This window comes from Vulpes lagopus, chromosome 17 (assembly GCF_018345385.1).
Source record: "Vulpes lagopus strain Blue_001 chromosome 17, ASM1834538v1, whole genome shotgun sequence".
Lineage (NCBI taxonomy): Eukaryota > Metazoa > Chordata > Mammalia > Carnivora > Canidae > Vulpes > Vulpes lagopus.
In genome coordinates, this window is record NC_054840.1 from 26,103,751 (window position 1) to 26,120,694 (window position 16,944).

The following is a 16,944-nucleotide window of genomic DNA, read 5'->3' on the forward strand; positions in this document are numbered from 1 at the left end:
TAGATTCATTCAAGAAAGTTATATCAAAAGCTTAAGGAGATGTATAGTCTATTCTCATTTTGTCCTTTTACAATACATGAAACGCCTCTAAATGGGCCCACACGGTATTTCTAACCCTGAACATAGCATTGTTAGAATCGAGTATCCTCTTACTCTCCCCTTCCTTTTTACAATTTATAACCGGCACACATAAGAGCTTCAGAATAAATCGCTTCAGTTTAGCTATGCTGTAGCTCCTGGATATAGTCCAACAGAGGATGAACACACAAGCCTGTGGGAGGGACAAGTGATGCAGAAAGAGGCAAGGTGAAAGAAAAGTAATGAGTGGTGGAGATTTTGGTGACCTGGAATGCATTTGCCTGAGAAGGGGAGACCACTGTGCAGCTTACGCCCCCAGAGGAAGAGAGTTTAAGCTGTAAATGCTCAGATTTTTCAGAGAAGCTAGAATTTTTCATATGACATTTCCTGAGATGTAAAGAAAGTATCTAAGTTAAATTTAAAGCAATAAGGACAAAGAAGACACATTTGAGCTGCCAGCATAGGGCGGGTGTTTTATGTTTTCTTTCTTAAGGTATGAAGTCAGGCTTGATGTTTGTAAATTTGTTGTTGAATCTTAATTTTTTTCTAGATCAGTACTCACCTTTTGCATCCAGCAGTGGAAGAAGACTGAATATCTTTTACACCAGAAACATTACCCTGAGGGATGGTAAAAACAGTAAGTAATGTTTTATTCAAAGAGGAGCATGCTTCATAGAAATACATCACATTCACCTGGAAAAAAAGGATACACCCCAGCCACAGATCAGTCAATTACATTTTTTTTTTTAAACTGTCTTTATTTATTTATTTTTTTTAATTTTTTTTTTTATGATAGTCACAGAGAGAGAGAGAGAGAAAGAGGCAGAGACACAGGCAGAGGGAGAAGCAGGCTCCATGCACCGGGAGCCCGACGTGGGATTCGATCCCGGGTCTCCAGGATCGCGCCCTGGGCCAAAGGCAGGCGCCAAACCGCTGTGCCACCCAGGGATCCCAGTCAATTACATTTTTAAGCTCCCTAGCCTAACCATTGGAAGGAAAGGATTGATTGGCTCAGGTGGTTTAATTAGTGGTATTTTTCTCCTTTTTCCTTTCTATATTTTGTCAATACTTGAAAAATGACTAATGAAAATATGTCATAAAATATATACAGCAAAATGAAATATGCCAAGATGTAAGGTTACCATTGGAGAGTGGGATTTGAGGTGATTTGTGTCACACACACACAACCACCCCCCCCGCAGCTGTCTTTGTACTTTCTTTGCTTTGCAGTTTTTCTCTTCAGCAAGAATGTACTACTTTTAAGTGAGAAAATCAATATCCAAAGCTACTCTAGGGTGAAGGATTACCCACTACTCAGGTAGTGTTTCAGGTAGAAGTGGGTTACTAAGGAGCTATGATTTATTAAGTGCCTGATCACTTGTAAATTTTTATCTTCATTATAATAGAGGCACCTGGGTGACTCAGACCGTTAAGTGTCTGCCTTTGGCTCAGGTCATGATCTCAGGGTCCTGGGATCGAGCCCCATGTCCATTGGGCTCCTTGCTCCCTCTCCTTCTGTACCCACTCGTGCTTTCTATCTCTCAAATGAATAAATAAAATCTTAAAAAAAATTATCTTCACTATAATTGAATGAGGTATAGTCTCCACCATACCCATATATGGCCGATGAAACTGAGGCAGAGAAGTAAAGTAACTTACTCAAGGTTAGGGACATTGACATCTAGACTTTCTAACCTTGACTTCTGTGCTATTTTTACTCTTCCAGTGGAAGATTGATTTTTGACTGCAAACTAATTTGAGTAGGTTGAAGGTGGGACTGATTTATTGTAATTGAAGCCAGGAGAGGCTAACATCAAAAAAATTTAAATTTTTTATAAATTTGTGGCTGGAACAATGTACCAGAGGGATCAGAATCCCTTGATAGCAGTATCCCTTCTACTGCGGGACAGGTTGCATGGGAAGCCAGATGGGTGCCGAGCCAGATCTGGGAGGACTGGATAACCTTGAATGTGAGGGGTCATTGAACTGTGAAAGCTCCATTATAAAAATGTGCCTACCAGGTAGAACAGAATTTTCCTGCTAGCTCATGGCAGCACCCTCCTCCCCAGGCAGAGTAAGATCTTGATCTCAACTCTGTGTAGGCATGCATTCAGTTTTTAGCAAATTCCTTTTTCACAGAAGTTGTTTGGGATACAGATATTACAGAAAAAATATTTTGAGATATTTTTTCATCCTGAATCTGGATGGTCATTAACTTTAATGTATTGAGTACATGGGAAAAAAGTTTGCAAACATCCCTTACAGAGTAGCATTCTGCAAATGTTTAACCTATCCATTTTATGCCAGTATGTCTGTTCATTTCATTCCTAAAAAATAGCCCCTCCAAAATTAGGGATTATTTTACTCAAGACTCCTATATACTGAATATAAGTAGCAGTAGCAGTAAAGTTTCAGTGGCCTCTTCAACCTAAATTAAACAGAAAAACCACATGTGTGATTAAAATTCTAGTGAGCCAACTGTGTTATTTGGTATGGATCTTCACTAAGGCACTGAGCAGTGTTTTGAACTATGCTGCATTTGTTGGAAATTTTTTAAATTTTTAATTAAAAAACAAATACATTATTGAAAACCAGCATGGCTGCTCTTCACAACATCCTTTTGGTAGTCTTTTGAAACAATAACCTAGGCCTGAATATAATAGTTTCCAGAAATGTTCTGTTGGTTCTCTAATAAATGCTAATTAACAGTAGCCGTGATTGAATAAGTGAGTACACCAAATGGGAAGTCTTAAGGGCCCCGAAGCATTTATGAATCTAAAGTAGAGCCAACTCTTAATGATCTCAGTGAGAATGATCAAATATTTTAAGTATTTAAGACTTGAAAAATATTCTTACTTTGTTACTAGTGGCCATGCTTCACAAAACCCTGACCTACCTTCAATAATACGAATAATAGCTAAGATTTATTGAGTGTTTTGTATATGCCAGATATTAAGTGCTTTCAATGGATTATTTAACTACCATTTTCAGAACAGTTCAATGAAATTGGTGTTATTATTAGTGTCAACTTTATAAATTGGGAACCAAAGCTTAGAGAGATTAATTTCTTAAAGTCATACCAAAAATAATTGGTAGAGCCAGAATTCAAACCCACATTCCAGGGTGTATGTCTTTATCTAATACTGCACCATGCCACACTTCCATATCTTATTAAGTATATAAGAGAATAGGGTGTGTGGCTGGTTCAGTTGGTAGAGCATGCAACTTGATCTTGGTCGGGGTTGTGAGTTCAAGACCCATGTTGGGTGTAGAGCTTATTTAAGAGTAATTAATTTTTTTTTTAATTTTTTTTATTTTTTTATTTTTTTATTTACTTATGATAGTCACAGAGAGAGGGAGAGAGAGAGAGGCAGAGACACAGGCAGAGGGAGAAGCAGGCTCCATGCACTGGGAGCCCAACGTGGGATTCGATCCCGGGTCTCCAGGATTGCGCCCTGGGCCAAAGGCAGGCGCTAAACCGCTGTGCCACCCAGGGATCCCAAGAGTAATTAATTTAAAAAATAGAGATAAGAGGATGTTTAAAGTTCTCTTGTGGAGGTCTAGAGGCAACTAGGGGAGGGAGGAGGAACATGTTCATACCCTGTGACACATGAAAGAGTTTATTCTCTTTGATGCAATTGTAAATGGGATTGTTTCCTTTATTTCCCTCTCTACTATTTCATTATTAGTGAATAGAAATGCAACAGATTTTTGTGTATTGATTTTTGCATCCTGCAACTTTACTGAATTTACTTATTAGATCTAATTTTTTTTGGTAGAGTCTTTAGGATTTTTTTTTTTTTTAATTTATTTATGATAGTCACAGAGGCAGAGACACAAGCAGGCTCCATGCACCGGGAGCCCGACGTGGGATTCGATCCCGGGTCTCCAGGATCGCGCCCTGGGCCAAAGGCAAGCGCCAAACCGCTGCGCCACCCAGGGATCCCTCTTTAGGATTTTCTATGGATAGTATATTATCTGCAAATAATGACTGTTTTTCTGTATCAAGTAAACACTTTTTATTTATTTATTTTCTTGTCTCATTGTTCTGGCTAAGACTTCCAGTACTATGTTGAATAAAAGTGCTGAGAACAGACATTCTTGTCTTGTTCCTGACTTTTAGTGGGAAGGCTTTCAGCTTTTTATTATTGAGTATGATGTTAGCTCTGGGTTATTGAGAGTTGAATGGATAAAGAAGACAATATTCATTGTATATATACAATGGAATATTACTCAGCCATAAGAAATAACGAAATCTTGCCACTTGTGACAACATAGATGGACCTACATGGTATTATGCTAAGTGAAATGAACCAGAGAAACACAAATATCATACAATTTCACTTATATATGAAATCTAAAAAACAAAACAAGTGAATAAACAAATAGTAACAACAGAGAGAAACAGACTCATAAATATAGAGAACAAACTAGTGGTTGCAGAAGGAGGAGAGGGGCAGTGGATGAAATGGTGAAGGGGATTAAGAGGTATGAACTTCCAGTTATAAAACAAGTAAGCCACTGGAATGAAAAGTACAACATAGAGAATATAGTCAATAATATTGTAATACACGTACAGTAAGCATTTTGTAGTGTATATAATTGCTGAATTCACTATGTTGTATACCTGAAACTAATTTAATATTATATGTCAACTATAATTCTAATTTAAAAAAAAATTTTTTTGGGATCCCTGGGTGGCGCAGCGGTTTGGCGCCTGCCTTTGGCCCAGGGCGCAATCCTGGAGACCCAGGATCGAGTCCCACGTCGGGCTCCCGGTGCATGGAGCCTGCTTCTCCCTCTGCCTGTGTCTCTGCCTCTCTCTCTCTCTCTCTCTCTCTCTCTCTCACTGTGTCCCTATCATAAATTAAAAAAAAAAAATTAAAAAAAAAATTTTTTTTAAAGAATTTAGAGTTTTCCCAGCAGTGTGTTTACTATGATTCTTTTGGCATTCACGTTGGCTAAATACTTGCCATATTTCATAAATTAAAAAAAACCCTAATCTGGTATAATTGGGTGCATTTTCTCTTAAGAAGGGCTAAAAGATATTGGCAAGATATAGTGTGGAGAAGTTCATTTGTAGGTTCATTACAAAGTTTTTGAAAAAATAAATGTTATGAGTAATGTGAAAAAGAGGGAAAAAAAGATGTCTTCTTCCCTGCTTTTCTCTCTTAAGGAATTTACCATCTAGCAAAGGAGAAGTAGGTATGTTGGGAAGATAGGCAGTGTGGTGGTTAATAACACAGACCCTGAGGCTGCCTGGGTACTGAAATCAGTTAGGCATCCGACTCTTGGTTGGGGCTGAGGCCCTGAGGCTCCTGAGGGTAGTGGGATTGAGCCCTGCATCAGGCTCTTTGCTCAGTGTGGAGTCTACTTGTACTCTCTCTCTCTCTCTCTGCTCCTCCCCACCGTGCTCTCACACTCTCTCTCTCTAATATAAATAAATAAGTCTTTAAAAAAACAACATGCAGACCTGGGGTTAGAATGTTAAGGGTTTGAGTTTTGGCCCTTGTGTTGTCTATGACCCTTGAGCAAGATACACACTCTCTCTAAGCATCAAGTGTCCTCAGCCATAAATGGGAGTGATAGTGGTAACTACTTTCTTGGGTTGTTGTGGATATTAAATGAGACAGCACATAGAAAGTTTGTTGTGGGGATGCCTAGGTGGCTCAGTGGTTGCGCATCTGCTTTCAGCCCAGGGCATGATCCCAGGGCCCTGGGATCGAGTCCAGCATCAGGCTCCCTTAAGGGAGCCTGTCTCTCTCTCCCCTTTGCTACTTTTGAAAGCCAATTGGATATATGTGTCATATGTTAATAAAAAAGTTGGAAAAGTGAATAAATAAAAGTTTTTAAAGTTGATTGCAGAACAATATGTATAAGGATATACTATTTTTGTAAAAGAAAAATATGTGCATTCTTTTTTTTTATTTTTATTATTTTTTTTAAAGATTTTATTTATTTATTCATAGAGACAGAGAGAGAGGCAGAGACACAGACAGAGGGAGAAGCAGGCATCATACAGAGAGCCTGATGTGGGACTCGATCCAGGGTCTCCAGGATCATGCCCTGGGCTGCAGGCGGCGCTAAACTGCTGTGCCACCAGGGCTGCCCTCTTTTTTTTTTTTTTTTTTTAAGATTTTATTTATTAAAAAAAAAAAAGATTTTATTTATTTATTCATGAGAGACACAGAGAGAGAGAGACAGAGGCAGAGGCAGAGGCAGAGACACAGGCAGAGAGAGAAGCAGGCTCCATGCAGGGAGCCCGATGTGGGACTCAATCCCAGGACTCCAGGATCACGTCCTGGCCCAAAGGCAGGCGCTAAACCACTGAGCCACCCAGGGATCCCTGTTTGTGCATTCTAAAAGGACTCCCATTAAAGAGTTTAATAGTAGTTAATATGGGGCAATAGACAGGACTTTCCCTTTTTACTCTATATACTTCAGTGCTTGACTTTGGTGAACAGTTTTATTTTTGCAATTTTTAAGAAAAATAGCTGACAAAGAGAAAAATCATTCTATCATAAAACTGGATGAAGAAAGAAACATAATGGTGTTTTATATGCAAATGTCTATCTACATGTTCAGAGGAGAGCAAATTCATTCCACCTAGACAGACTTTTCCCAGGCACCAGGAAGGAGCACAATGTGAACACATGGCAAGGTTTCAGTTTGGTGTGGCTGGGGACTGGCAACACAGTGAGGGAGGAGCACGAGCAAGGAGGCACCCCAGGGCGGAACACTAGAGACACATATGGAGAACATCGATTGGCCCATTTTACCATTTGGTTGTAATAAAAGACTGTGTAGAAGAATGGTGGGAAGTAACACAGTGAGTCTGGGGCCTTCCATACCAGGCCAAGTATTTAGAATATAGTGAAGACGCCCTAGGAAGCATCATCTGGAAGGGTTGAGACAAGAAGTAGGAAGTCCCAAGAAAGCCTTAGAGTTACCCAGGCCTGCGGCCTCCAGCCTGAATCAGGGGTGAGCGATGCAAATGAAAGGACAAAATGAATAGGACAAGTATGGAAGAATTTGGCAGCTTTGTAGTGACCATCGCACGTGGAAAGCGAAGGAGAAGGTGAGAATGACAGGCTTTAAACCTGGATGACCAGGAAAACTATAATGCCAGCCATGGAGCTCCTGGGGCAGGAGGAATGCAGGCATAGCAGAGAGATGATTTATTGGACCCACCATGTTCACTTTAAGGTGCCGATAGAGCATCCAGCTGGGAATGACTAATCAGAGTTCTGGAGAAGGAAGGTCAGGGCTGGAAATAGATTTGAGCTGGCAGCATCAAAATGGTGGTTAAAGTATCAGGAGTTGATGAGATGACTTTGGTCTGCATTCTCTGTACCACATGATTCAAGAAAACTTGATTTCTACTTCTTAGGAAGGTCTTTACCCCCAATCCCCATCTCCTAGGAGAGTCTTTAACCACTTCTGTGTTCACAGAATACTATGAAATATATTGTATATTATATTTGTATGATCTGTTACAGTTTACAAAGCACTTTTACATTTATTAACTCATTGTTACATTCTCATAATGGCAGATATGGGTCTTAAACTAGAGTTTCTCTCTCCCAATTCATTATATTTCCACTTTAACACTGCAATTTTTCTTGTTGAAAAAAATACCTAAAATATTCTACAGCATTAAAAGAGCTAAAACTCCATTTAAAAAAATTTTTAATTCCAGTGTAGTTAACATACTGTGGTTTTTTGTTTTGTTTTTTAAAGATTTTATTTATTTGGGAGAGTGAAAGAGAGAGCAGAGGAAGAGGGAAAAGCAGGTTCTCTGCTAAGCAGGAAGCCCAATGCGGGGCTCTATCTCAGGACCTCAAGATCAGGATCCTAGCTGAAGGCAGATGCTTAACCAACTGAGCCACCAGGTGCCCCATTAGTTTCAGGTATACCATATAGAGATCCAGCAATTCTGTACATTAGTCAGCACTCATCGAGACAAGTGTACTCTTACTGCCCTTTACTTGTTTCACCCATCCTCCACCCTTCTGGTAACCACCAGTTTCTTCTCTATAGTTAAGAGACTGCTAAAACTTCATTTTTTAAAAAAGAAAACTTTGAAATTCATCTTTATTGGAAACTGCCTCTAGATTTAAAAAAATTTTTTTAATCTTTATTGGGAATTAAAAAATGTTGATATTCCTAACAGCTGGTTTTCTTTTAGGTTGAAAGCGATGTATAGAATGTCAGTTATTGAATAAATGGATGTCTTCTAATTTTTCTTCAATTTTTCCCCGCTTTTCTGTAAAGATGTAGCCATAGCTGTAACATATAACCATGATGGGTCATATAGCATGCAGGTAAGCCTTACTGGTTTTGTTCTACAGTTTATAGCTAAATCTGATCTCTCTCATACCAAGGAGTGTCTCTTTTCACACTCTGATTTTTCTGAAGCCAGTGACCACTATGACTATAGTCATATAGTCATATTTTTATGACTATATATGCTTTTATTTGAGACCAATTTGGGGAAATTACCCCCTCTGTAGTTTCTGATTGTCTCCTCAATTTGGCTATAGTTCCCTTAAGCATGAAAACTTGGTTTAAGAAAAGAAATAATAATAGCTTTGAATCAGACGCCTGACAAGTCTCTAAAGTATGTGCATGTATTTACATCTAAAGCAGCCGTTCTCAAACTTTTTGGTTTAAAAATCCATGTACACCCTTAAAAATGAAGACTCCCCAAAGAGCTTTGTGTTTATGTTAATTACATGTTCTAATATTTACCATTCAGAAGATTAAACTGAGCGTACTTTTTATTTCTGATATTTTTCATGTATATTTTAAAAACTATATGTAAAATTTATCATATTAAACATTTTGGAATGTAAAGACATTCAGTACATTCATCACATCATTTTACAAGCATGGCCACCATCTACCTCCTCTTTCTTCCTCTTGCAAAATTGACACTGTGAAGCCCCATTAAATAGTGACACTCTACCTGCCCTCTCTACCTCCCCCCTCACCCCTAGCCCTTAACAACCACCATTTTGTGTCTATGAATTTGACTAAGTACCTCATAGGAATGAAATCATTCAACATTTGTCCTTTTGTGATTGGCTGTTTCACTTAGCAGGTCTTTAAGGTTCTTCTATATTGTAGTATGTGTCCATATTTCCTTCCTTTTTGAAGTGGAATGCTATTCCACTGCCCCTATATACCACGCTTTGTCTTTTCACTTACCTCTTGATGGAGACTTGGGTTGCTTCCACCTTTTGCCTATTGCGGATAATGCTTCTATGTACCTGGCAGACAGATACCTCTTTGAGACCCTATTTTTAATCCTTTTAGGTATATACCCATAAATAGAATTGCTGGATCATATGTTCTTGTTCTATTTTTAATTTTATAAGGAACTACCATACTGTTTTCCGCAGTGGCTGCCCCATTTTACGTTCCTATCAACAGTGCATGAGGGTTCCCTTTTCTCTGTATCCTCGCCAACATTGATTTTCTGTTTCTTTTTCTTTTTTATAATAGCCAACCTAATGAGTATGAGGTGTTATCTCACTGTGGTTTTGATTTGCGTTTCCCTAATGAATAATGATGTTGAGCATTGTTTCATATGCTAATGATCCATTTGTATAACTTCTTTGGAGAAATGTCTATTTGAGTTCTTTGCCTCTTTTTAAAATTAGGTTGGTTTGTTTTTTAATGTTGTTGAGTTGTAGGATAAACTGAGAAAACTTAAAACCTAATATTACCCAGGCACATGTTCCATTAGCTGTTAGGATAACATTATCACATGTCCTGCAGTCTCTAGAAAATCCCACTGTATATTCGTGAGAGAATGAGGGTAAAAAAGACAAATAACATTAGTATTATTTTGAGAAGTGATTTGACTTTGTGGATCCGAAAAGGGTTTTGGGGACCCCAGGGGACCTGCAGGTCATACTTTGAGAATCTCTAGTTAAAATGATTATGTAGTCCTAAAATAAAAAAAATCCATTACACTGGCAAAATGAAGTGCTTAAAGGGATTTTAAAAAATAGAGTGTGAACTCAACCAAATTCCTATCTAGTAAGGTATAAATTCAGAGAGCAGAATAAATCATTTTTAATGTGAGCCAAGGGACTTTAAATCCTACAAAATGAATTGATCGAGGACATACTTGGGATCTGCCAATGCCATGAGATAACCATTTTGTTTCACTAAGATTTGGAAAAACTGGGAAGTCTACCTATTTTAGGATATGGGAGTTGTAATTTATATTGGTATCTCTGGCTTGGGGGCCCTTTCTTATTCCCTTGGTAAAGTCAACTACAGATTTGTTCTAATCTGTTCTTTGAACTACATTCACAACTTTAGAATGCGCTTGTGTAAACCTTTAAACAAAACTGTTCCCAATCTAACCTTTATGTCCTGAGAATTTCACAAACATTCAAATGGCTGTTTTAGTAGGTTACAGAGCCCAGTAAATGTCATATTTAACTGAGGATACATGAGAACCAGCATATAAATACTGCAGTCTAACCTGGTTCACCTTAGCCTCTGTAAAATATTTGAAAAGAATAGCCACGGGACTTTGACAATAACCTTGTGGGAATTGAAATGAAAAATAGAGAAGATTTAAATGGATTTCCTGTGTGTAAAGGAATTTTTTTCCTTGGGTGTATATGTGAGAAAACATTTTTTAAAACAGAAAGGTTTCATGTCCCTTTGTCAGCTTCCTTGAAAGATCAAGTGTGAAATCTGTTCTTTGGCATTCTCTCTTACAGTTAGAAAACTGTGGCCAATCTCCAGCTATTTTATCTTCTTAAACTCAAAACTGAAACCCATAAATTTTATCTGCATGTTGGGGAGATAAAAGATACACATCTAATTATGTGGTTCTGGCTTTTTTCATTTCTGACATTGGCATAGTAAAACCAAATTTGACATCAGGTACTCAGAAATGAATATCAGCATGTAATAATAGTCAACTGAATTTTAATAATTTTGCTAAATTTGACTTGTATTTTTATTTCATGTTTTTATTGTTATTCTTAAATGAACATTTTAGCATTATGGTGCTATAGATAAGTTACCTGTTTTTTTTAATTACCTTACTGCTGTATTTATCTAGAGTACTTTATTTATGAATCTTAGAGGGAAAGTTCCTACATGGCTTTTAAAAAAGATATTAAAAAAAAAAGATATTTCACCTGTTATCTTTTGAAGCTATTAATGGTAAACAATTGATTCTGATTTTATTAATTCTGTAGTTATTTATTTATTTTAAGGATCTTATTTTTCTGTGTGTTTTGTTTTGTTTTGTTTTTTAGATTGAAGACAAAACTTTCCAAGTCCTTGGTGATCTTTGTAATGAGGGAGACTGCACTTACCTGAAATGTTCTGTTAATGGAGTTGCTAGTAAAACTAAGCTAATTATCCTGGAAAACACTATTTACCTATTTTCCATGGTAATGTCTCTCTCTTTTTATAATAACATCATTGAGGTTTGGGAGAAAATTGCTTGACCCAGAAGCATCCCACTGAAACATTAGAAAGATCTTGTTGCCTTCCATCACTGCTGTGACCTTTCTTCTGTGTTCTCCTCTTCACTCTCTTTCTTTGCCACATTCCTGCCTTCCCTTGTTCTTTTGCATACTCCTCAGTGATAAACACATATATATTTTCATGCTTTAATTCTGAAGCATGTCCTCACACTCTTCTTGTCCAAGAGTAACTCACTGCCCAGTGGGCAATACTTTCTGAGTGATTTGATGCCTGAATACTTGCCCAACCACCATCCTCCTGGTGCTTAGGATTCTGGGGATTTGGGAGGAGGTGACCATTGAGAGAATAGTCCACGGACCCAATATTTCTTGTGGGGAAGATAGGCAGTAGGAAGGTAGTGGGGGGTAATGGTGGTATCTTGGCAGTCAAAGGATGGTTGATAATCAGCTGTGGCACAGATTTAGGTAAGGAACATGTCTCCTGACTCATTGTTCTCAGTTTGGAGCCTGCTGCCTGGTGAGCCCATAGTTTCTGCATGGGCAGAAAATGATTATCAAATACACTGTGGCCTTTTCAGAGTTTTCTCACATTTGAGAACCATCTTACTGATCATAGTCCTTTGTGATGAGATGCCTTTAGTATTCCAGTAATTCAACTACTTACTATATACAGAGTCAAGGATGAACTCAATTCATAAGGCATTTCTTTCATTAGTTACTCTGCTATAACTGTGTGGTGGTGGAGGCAGTATGGTGGAATGGTGACAAGTAGGAGTTCTGGAATGTGAATCTGCTTTGGTTCAAATCCTGCCTCTACCCCTGGGCAGCTGTGTGACCTAGGGCAAGTCAGACTCTCTTCCATCTCTAAACAGGAAAAATAACAGTAACTACCTACCTCACAAGTTTGTTGTGATGATTGACCACATATGTATAACACTTAAGAACAGTTCCTGGCTTAGGCTAAGCAGTTAATAGTGGGGGTGTTGCTCAAAATGGGTTTCAAAAAAAAAAATGGCTTTCAGACAGTGGCTTTTATCAACAGTTATATACATTAATTCCTCTAATCCCCTGTGAGGCATGATGCCATCACTCCTTTATAATAGGATACCAAGACTGAGAGGGGGTTAGTAATTTGCTTCAGGTTGCAAAGGTAGATTAGAAAGAACCCTGGTATTAAAGATAACTAATAATTTAACAAAAAACTTGAAAATAATTATTACTTTAAGCATATGAATAAAGCTACAGTGATTTGACTTGATTTCATTTCCAGTTTGTTTTCTATTTATAGGAAGGAAGTGCTCAGATTGACATTCCACCCCCCAAATACTTGTCTTCGATGAGCTCAGGTGGAACTCAGGGAGGTACCATAGCTCCTATGACTGGTACCATTGAAAAGGTAATCACGTGAATGTATGTAGAATGGTGTTCATTAAGGCCTAGTAAATGGCATATACATCATTTTTCCCTCTCCAAATCTTTCTCCTTGGAAATCATCCTATTCAAGAAAACAAGAGACTGAGGGACCTGGCTGGCTCAGTCAATAGAGCAAGTGTCTCAGAGTTTTAAATTCGAGCCCCATGCTGTGTGCAGAGATTACTTAAAAATAAAATCTTAAAAAAAATAAAAAAAATAAAAAAATAAAATAAAATCTTAATAAGAACAAAGGAAAGGAAGAAGCAAACAAACTGTATGATAGATTCAAGTTCTGTGTTCAGTCTTCAATGAAAATACCCACTTACCTAATTTATGATACTATTATTTTTGAAAGTGGGAATTTCCATCAAAGTACAAATAATCTTAAATTTGTCTTTTTGGGATTAAAATTCACCAAGCATTATCCAAAAATGCTATTTTTTTATTTTAAACTTCAAAGCAAACAATTTATCATGAAATAATATTTTTTCTAATGTACAGAATTGCATGTGTGTTAAGATAAAATTTGAAAGGCTGGTACTGTTGAAGAACGAGATTTGGTGTTGAACGCTATATATATTCAGAGTTAAGATCCACACTGAAATAACTTCAAGTGGTGGTGGATCAGTAGACTCCTTTTTATAAACTTGAATATAGTAGAGTCCCTTTAAATGCATCTAAGTCATAAAAATTCAACTCTATATCCTTAGTACCCGAAAAGGAGAAGAAGAAAAGAACCATTTAAGTAGTGAAAGTGATGAAACCCACTGTTCGCTTCTGCAGATGTTTGCCCAGAGGGAGTATGAGCTTAGAGACTTGAATCGCTCAGTCTCTGTTCCCATGGACATTCCATAATGTGGACATCCCTGCACATCTATGGGGAAAAGATGCACATGTTCCCTGCAGCTGCCCCCTAAATCATTGATTTCATCAAACACTACCAGCATGGGTGGTTTGGGGGCTTTGAGAAGCATTTCTCATTTTTCACACTTTGGGCTCTACACATTGACTTTGGAACCTAACTCCACTGTGTGATGTTTCCAAAAACTGCTTTATAACCATATTAACCAAGAAGACAGACATGGGATATATGAGTTCATTTATACATGTAAAATGGAAAATAGAGATTTTTTTCCCCAGGGTTGCCAGTATGTTTAATTCTTTCACATGAAGATAGTCTATGCATTTACTTATTATTTATTTGCTCCTCAAAACTTGGAGCACTGTCCTACACTACTTATAAAATCTAGAAAACCAGGCATGACCCTCTACCCTGCCTATGGCATTAAAGTATTTGGTTCTTCCTTGGTGGTGGTATGGCTTGTCTGTACTTTCATGAAAATGCAAAAGGATCTCAAGATAGATAAAGCATATTCATCTGATTCAAGGGAAACTAGATTGTTTGGAGATGGAGGTAAGAAGCTAAGCAATGCCCCCCACTGATGAGAGGGCCAACAATGCCAGATTGACCTGTAGGTCTCTGATTTGCACCCATACACCTATTTTTTGGCAGATAAGGCAGCCACATAGATCCATACTTCTGCTGTGTACATTCATACACCAACTCTGTGGACCATGAGGACTCTGTGCTTTTAAATATTAACCTGTCACTCTTAATCTCTAGATATTTGTGAAAGTTGGAGACAAAGTAAAAGCTGGAGATTCTCTAATGGTTATGATTGCCATGAAAATGGAGGTAATGAAATCACAAGTTCACTTGTCAATTAAACTTTGGGAACTTTCAGACCTAATTGGTTTTTTTTGCCTTATTTTGTAAGTTAATATCATTTTAAATACTAAGAACCACAGATTGATGAAGCATTAACTACAGGAAATAAAACCAAACCATCCTTCTTTTAAATATGTTTTCATTTTAATTTTATGAAACTGAACTGTAATTGTCAATTCTGATTCTGAAATTAAAGAAATTATCAATAGCTTAAATTCAGTCATCCAACTGATTGTTAACTGTTGGTATTTCCTAAGGCCAAACATGGGATGCCAAGCATCATTATCAAGGTGAAAACCTCGGTCAAACTAGATGAGCTGTTTAGGTTTTTAGATGGTGGGAAATTGTAGGCCAGTAGTTCTTAGCCTATGCCACATATCACAATCATCTGATGGGGAAAGCTTTTCAAAACTACTTTCCTAGACTAGTTGAATTGGATCTCCTGGGGTAGGACCCGAGGGTCAGTAGTTTTTGACAGCTTCTCAAGTGAGATTCTAGTTTCAAGTGAAACTTGTCGCGAATTAGCAGTTAAGCCAGAGTTTCCCAGTCAGTGATCTTGAATGTGTTACAGGTACGTCAAAATAGTAACTCCCCCACCCCAGCCCCAAAGCACACCATAAAAATATTATTTTCTCTGGGTGCTGTGGTTTAAAAAGCTTGAGAAATGTCGGTAACAGTTGGCTTTATTATTCACTTTTCATCTCTCTTGCCTTAGTATGCGCTCAGTCTTCAGGAGTATTGCAATCATTGTCCTGTCTTGTGTCCTTGCAGCATGCCATAAAGGCTCCAAAGGATGGCACAATCAAGAAAGTGTTCTACAAAGAAGGTTCTCAGGCCAACAGACATGCTCCTTTAATCGAATTTGAGGAAGAGGAATCTGACAAAAGAAAAACAGAATAAACTCCATCAAAGAAATGTCCAGTTAAGCAGTATCTTAAATACAGTATCTCTACACCAAAAAGAGAAAGTGCCTTCCTGCTTTTCTCAGAGTCTAATAAACATCAGTTTTACTAAATGATTGTATGGCTAGGCTAAAACACATTTTTGTCTTTGAGGATCATGTACTGGGGTCAAACACAATAAATTATCTCAAAATATTTCATACTAATAAATTGAATTATACTTTTTTATTGGAAGCTAATATAGGGATCCCTGGGTGGCGCAGCGGTTTGGCGCCTGCCTTTGGCCCAGGGCACGATCCTGGAGACCTGGGATCGAGTCCCACGTCGGGCTCCCGGTGCATGGAGCCTGCTTCTCCCTCTGCCTGTGTCTCTGCCTCTCTCTCTCTCTCTCTCTCTCTGTGTGACTATCATAAATAAATAAAAAAATTAAAAAAAAAGAAGCTAATATAGTTTGTTTCTGCCTCAAATTTTATACACTGTTGTGTCTTTTAGAAGGTGGAGTAGCTAGGCATGCCTGGGTGACTCAGTGGTTGAGCATCTGCCTTCAGCTCAGGGCCTGATCCTGGAGTCCCGGGATCGAGTCCCACGTCGGGCTTCCTGCATGGAGCCTGCTGCTCCCTCTGCCTGTGTCTCTGCCTCTGTCTGTCTGTCTCTCATAAATGAATGAATAAATAAATAAATAAATAAAATCTTTTTTAAAAAAAAGGAAAGTGGGTTAGCAAGTTGATAAAAAAGAGAAGTACTAGAAGAGAAAAGGTTTAACTAAATTATTTCCCACTTACAATCATGATGAAAACAGACATATTTCAGAGACAGATGCAAGTCTGGAAACATGATGGAGTTGAAAGTAATTTTCCTGGGTCACCTGGCTGGCTCAGTTTTTAATCTGACTCTAGATCTCTTCTGAGGTTATGATCTCAGGCTTATGAGATCAAGCCCCGTATGGGGCTCCACACTGGGTATGGACCCTGCCCAAGATTCTCCTAGGGCGCCTGGGTGGCTCAGTTGGTGAAGTGTCCAGCTCTTAATTTCGGCTCAGTTCATGATCTCAGGTGGCGGGATGAGGCTCTGCGCTGGGCTCGCACTCAGTTCAGTCTGCTCTCTCCGTCTTCTGCCCCTCCCCCCACTCAGTGCATGGTGCATGCTGGCATGCTCTCTCAAAGTCTTTTTAAAAAAGATTCTCCCTCTGCCCCTCCCCCCTTAAAGAAAAAATGAGCAAGGTGTATTCTACATCCAAAAACAGATCTGCCCAACTGGAGTGGGAGATACTTAGGGGACTGTAACAGAAAATGTGTGAAACTGAGGTTGGGGCCAGACCAGCTGGCGTGGAAGAGCCCTTTTGGATTTTATCTTGGAA

The 16,944-nt window shown here is 38.4% G+C and overlaps 1 protein-coding gene across 3 annotated transcripts in view; it reads left to right on the top strand.

The window, feature by feature from the left end:
- MCCC1 (methylcrotonyl-CoA carboxylase subunit 1) overlaps window positions 1–15,890 on the top strand; it is a 52,763-nt gene extending 36,873 nt beyond the window's left edge. For all 3 annotated transcript variants that reach the window (XM_041731526.1, XM_041731527.1, XM_041731528.1), the window contains 6 exons: window positions 629–715; window positions 8,353–8,402; window positions 11,370–11,507; window positions 12,832–12,939; window positions 14,581–14,652; window positions 15,457–15,890. In XM_041731526.1, coding sequence (XP_041587460.1) covers window positions 629–715; window positions 8,353–8,402; window positions 11,370–11,507; window positions 12,832–12,939; window positions 14,581–14,652; window positions 15,457–15,585 — 584 coding nt within the window. In that variant the 3' untranslated portion in view covers window positions 15,586–15,890. The remainder of the gene's footprint in view (window positions 1–628; window positions 716–8,352; window positions 8,403–11,369; window positions 11,508–12,831; window positions 12,940–14,580; window positions 14,653–15,456) is intronic.
- Window positions 15,891–16,944: the final 1,054 nt, after the last annotated feature.